Source organism: Pteropus alecto, unplaced genomic scaffold (genome assembly GCF_000325575.1).
Source record: "Pteropus alecto unplaced genomic scaffold, ASM32557v1 scaffold540, whole genome shotgun sequence".
Lineage (NCBI taxonomy): Eukaryota > Metazoa > Chordata > Mammalia > Chiroptera > Pteropodidae > Pteropus > Pteropus alecto.
Window position 1 is genome coordinate 36200 of NW_006429308.1, and position 4856 is coordinate 41055.

At 38.8% G+C, this 4856-nt stretch overlaps 1 protein-coding gene across 1 annotated transcript; it reads left to right on the forward strand.

Annotated features, from left to right (window-relative positions):
* The first annotated feature begins 268 nt into the window (after window positions 1-268).
* Window positions 269-1524, forward strand: LOC102878771 (olfactory receptor 51E1). Its single transcript, XM_006903819.2, has one exon. It carries the CDS (start codon window positions 428-430, stop codon window positions 1379-1381), a length of 954 nt encoding a protein of 317 aa, XP_006903881.1. The 5' UTR covers window positions 269-427; the 3' UTR covers window positions 1382-1524.
* Window positions 1525-4856: the final 3332 nt, after the last annotated feature.

Consider the following 4856-nt stretch of genomic DNA (forward strand, 5'->3'; position numbering starts at 1 on the left):
GTTAGAATTATAGTTGGTATTAAGCGTAGGGGAGCATAAAGGTAAGACAGGATAGAAGTGATGAGATTTTTTTTATCATCTAAGTCTGATGTGTACTCATTTAATAGCTTATCTCTGATGAACTAAATGATTTAAAGTATGCTTGGATTTTTCGCCTTAATATTTCACTTGTTTTCAGGATTGATTTTAAAGGTGGGATTAGTAAGTAGGGCTGGGTGAATTTTTATCTGGGCCTTGAGTTTTGAAGGATGGTTAGGCTGAGTTTAGAATAGAATCAGAGTTTGGATAGGCAATAAAGTTAGAGTTTGGGTCAGAGAATAAGAGGGAAAGAAGTGTGGTATTGTGATTCTGAAGGAACTGACAATGGCTTATCTTTGCATTCCAGCCTCTCCCAGCCTGGCATTGGTTGCAGCTCAGCTTCTTCACTATGATGGGATCTAATGGCAATGAATCTAGTGCCACATATTTTATTCTAATAGGCCTCCCAGGCTTGGAAGAAGCTCAGTTCTGGCTGGCCTTCCCACTGTGTTCCCTTTACCTCATTGCTGTACTAGGTAACTTGACAATCATCTACATCGTGCGGACTGAGCACAGCCTACACGAACCCATGTATATATTTCTTTGCATGCTTTCTGGCCTTGACATCCTCATCTCCACTTCATCCATGCCCAAAATGATGGCCATCTTCTGGTTCAATTCTACTACCATCCAGTTTGATGCTTGTCTGCTACAGATGTTTGCCATCCACTCCTTATCTGGCATGGAGTCCACAGTACTGCTGGCCATGGCATTTGACCGCTATGTGGCCATCTGCCACCCTCTACGCCATGCCACTGTGTTAACATTGCCTCGTGTTACCAAGATTGGCTTGGCTGCTGTGGTACGGGGTGCTGCACTTATGGCACCCCTACCTGTCTTCATCAAACAGCTGCCTTTCTGCCGCTCCAATATCCTTTCCCATTCCTACTGCCTACACCAAGATGTCATGAAGCTGGCTTGTGCTGACATCCGTGTCAATGTTATCTATGGTCTCATTGTTATCATCTCTGCCATTGGCCTGGACTCACTTCTTATCTCCTTGTCATATCTGCTTATCCTGAAGACTGTGTTGAGTTTGACACGTGAAGCCCAGACAAAGGCATTTAGCACTTGCGTCTCCCACGTGTGTGCTGTTTTCATATTTTATGTCCCCTTTATTGGATTGTCTATGGTGCATCGCTTTGGCAAGCGGCATGACTCCCTCCTGCCCATCGTCATGGCCAATACCTACCTGCTTGTTCCTCCTGTGCTCAACCCTATTGTCTATGGAGTGAAAACAAAGGAGATCCGGCAGCGCATCCTTCGTCTTTTTCATGTGACCACCCATGCTTCAGATCCCTAGGTATCAGTGATCAAACTTCCTTTTCATTCAAAGTCCTTCAACTGAGATTTTAATATCAACATTTTAAAAGACAGTATTAGGGAAAAAATTTTTCCTTAATGAAAACACAACTGATCCTTCAAAGACAAAACTGATTGGAGAATCTCCATGTGGATAGGAGCAGCAGAACCATATATACTCCCAATCCCCACTTTTGGATATTATGTTTTTTTTCATTTTTCTCTCTTTATGATTATTAAAGCCTGGAGGTGGTCATGGTTGGAGGGTTATTACTTCCCATTTAACCATTCAGTCCAAATCTCTAAATTGCTTGCACTGATAGTCTACAGCATTCTGAGATAAAGGAGGTGAATTTAAAGAACATTTATCAAAGGCTTAAACATAGAAAAAGTAAAATAAATACAATAATACAGTACAATGAGATAATTTAGCTTAAAACTATGATTTTCTCCTCAGAATCTTCAACCACATTGGATCTCAGGAAAATAAATATACCTGAATTTCCTTCTTCAGAATGATCTCTGCAGAGAAAAAATAATTTTTCTTCTGGTCACCAGCCCTTAAGAGGAAGATTGGGAGTAAAACCATGAAAAGACTACTGTTACCACCATTATTGAAAGATGACACACCCTGTTCTGAAAATTTTCATAGCCCATGGACATTTTTCCTTATTTAATTTTCTTATCAACCTTTTGATTTAGGCAGGAATATGATTCGTACCCCATTGTATCCATGGAGAAGTTGATGTTCAATGGGGATCAGTAAACTAGATGAGGTCACACACACAAAATTATGTCTTTTGATGCCCAATTCCATATTGTGTGGAGGAATATTAGAGAGACCAGTAGTGTAGTGAGTTAGACATACCCAGAGTCTTGCATTTTCTAGGGATGGTATTTAATTTCCTTTTTCACTCATCCAACATTGTATTTAGAAATTTTCTGTCAATGTTGGTGATGGCTTTAATCCCAATAGTTCCCAAACCATTTGCCACTGTACTTGTGCAGTAGCAGCCAGAGTGTGTTTGGGTAATTCCCAAATAGTGGTTAGTTTGGGAAATAGTGTGATTAGCAGTGGGAGCATTCACTGGATATCTGGAGAGACTTTATGGAGAGAATGTCATCAGAATGTCATGTAAGAATTGGTAGATCTACTACAGACCAAGGAGTCGAGGGCAAGAAGTATCATGAGACTGGACAAGGCCAGTGGCCCATGGGGCTATCCATAAAACAAGGATAAAGGAAACATGAGTAAAGCATATATGTGGACATCAGGTACCCCCAGGATTCTGAGTAGCCCTGCAAGGAAAGCCCACAGCATCAATGCTTAGAGAATAAGACCATAACAGAGACCAGAAAACCCTGTATCCCTGCCAGCTGTACTTTACATAAATACAGTGGCAGAGGTCCACCCAGGAGTCATACAAGCCAGGCACAGTACTTTCAGAAGGAAGAAGAATGGGAAGAAGGCAGCGTGGACATGAAAGGAGGGCAGTAGGAATGTACGAGACAAAAATGAGACCACGGCCAATAGGAGGTGTGCAAGTCAGATCCAAAGAGAGACAAATGAATATGAGAGGCAGATAGTATTGTAGAGAACATGGCATAGAGCCAGCCAGAATTTTCTGGCCATAGCTAGTAGCGTAGGATTACTTGGTAGAGAGGGCATGTAGAGAGCATATCTAATTTCTTGGACTGGAATCCAGAAGACAAAAGTGAGTATTATGGAATCTGATATATCCAGCTGAGTGGTGGCCAGCAGAATTAGGAACATAAATTAGAGTCGATGCAAGCTTTGGTCATTTTCGACTGAACAGAGGATTAGCCCATTGCCCATTAGTGCCCTGACATTGAGATTGAGAGAGACAGATCTTTTTTCTTATTAAGAAAACAATATATGATCACTGGAAACAAAAATCTTAAAAACACTTTGAAAATATAGAAGAAATAAAAATATAATAAAATCTCCAATAGACTTGTCACCTTAAAAGAAAAACATTATTAGTGTTTTGGTGCTTATTTTTTCAGATTTTTAATAAGTGTGTGCATGCTTCTGTATGGACATATGATGAATGTGTGTCTGTTTTATATTCGAAATCCTAGTGGAGACACAGATAGGTGAATAAAAAACAGATAAATCAGACGCATTTTACATTTTTTTCTAGAGATGTTGCTATTATTCTAAATTTTAAAAGGAATTCCATGTCTATGATCATTAATGTGCTTAGATAAAGTTTCATTGCTTTGATCCTAAATTACTTAAATGTTTTATAAGTGTACACACACACACACACACGCACACTGGGACACATGGAAGTGCTTGAAGTTAAGGACTAGAATGAGAGGAAGAGGCTGCCTCTTTTAGCTTTGTCTGGAAGTTAAGGTAGGTTCTGGACAAAGACCTACAGCATATGCCTTTTACTTGGGCATCCTTTTACCTTCTCCATTTCCTTTGTTTGAATATTCTTGTCTCTGGCCCTATTATCTGAGCCACTTGGACATTTTTTGAGTCCTTAAGAAGTCTGAATTATATTAAATCCCAATGTGTATGTCACTTGCTCACTTTTTTAGCTTTTATCTAGAAATGTTTCATAAACACATCTTGTGTTTTTCATTCTGACTACCAGCACTGTAGTCCAGATATTCACTTCTTTCGTGGTCTTCACCTCCACACGGATCTCCTTGCCTTGGAACATCCTTTGCACCAGTCCAAAATTCCACATAGCTTGTAGGAGTTTTTCTAAACACAACTCTGATTATCTAACATCCATGCTTAAAATCCATCAAAAGTCTTTTATTGCCTCCCATATAGAGTCTAAACTCCTTAGAATGTCAGTAGGCGTCTCCTTTTTCCTTTTATACCTATTCCCTTTATATTTTTCTAATATAATATCTCTAATTTTTCCACATACTATGTTATTCAGCTACTTTTTAATGCTTGCTGTTTTTTAAAATTATTTTATGTACTTTTAAAGCCTCTATTTCTTTTGTCTGAATTACCTTTTGCCATTTTTCTTTTTAATAATGTCTCATAAAATGAAGCTCTTTATGGTTCATCAAGTCAAAAGAAGCATTCTCTATTCAATGTTCCTAGACCTCTTGGCATATTTTTTTTAGAAATGGATCATTTTCAGTACAGAAAAGTTTGAGACTTTTGAGTCATATATACTCAAGTTAATAAGGTTATTATTAACCTTATGTTATTCCTTTATGTTATTCCTTTAAGTATGTTGAGACTAGAGTCCCTTGGATGCAATGAACATACATGTGGAGGGTCATTCCCTTCCACTATGTCTGGCATTCTTGAGATAGGCAGACTTGAACTTGGGAAAGGACTATATTATGCCACTGGTTTAGGATTTCAGAGTTGACATTCACTGTTCATCTCTTTAAAAAGGTACTCTCAAACTTCTTGTCTATTACTCTGGCATCTCATAGCTTTTTGTTAGACTTGATCCAAAGGGAATGAAGCTGAT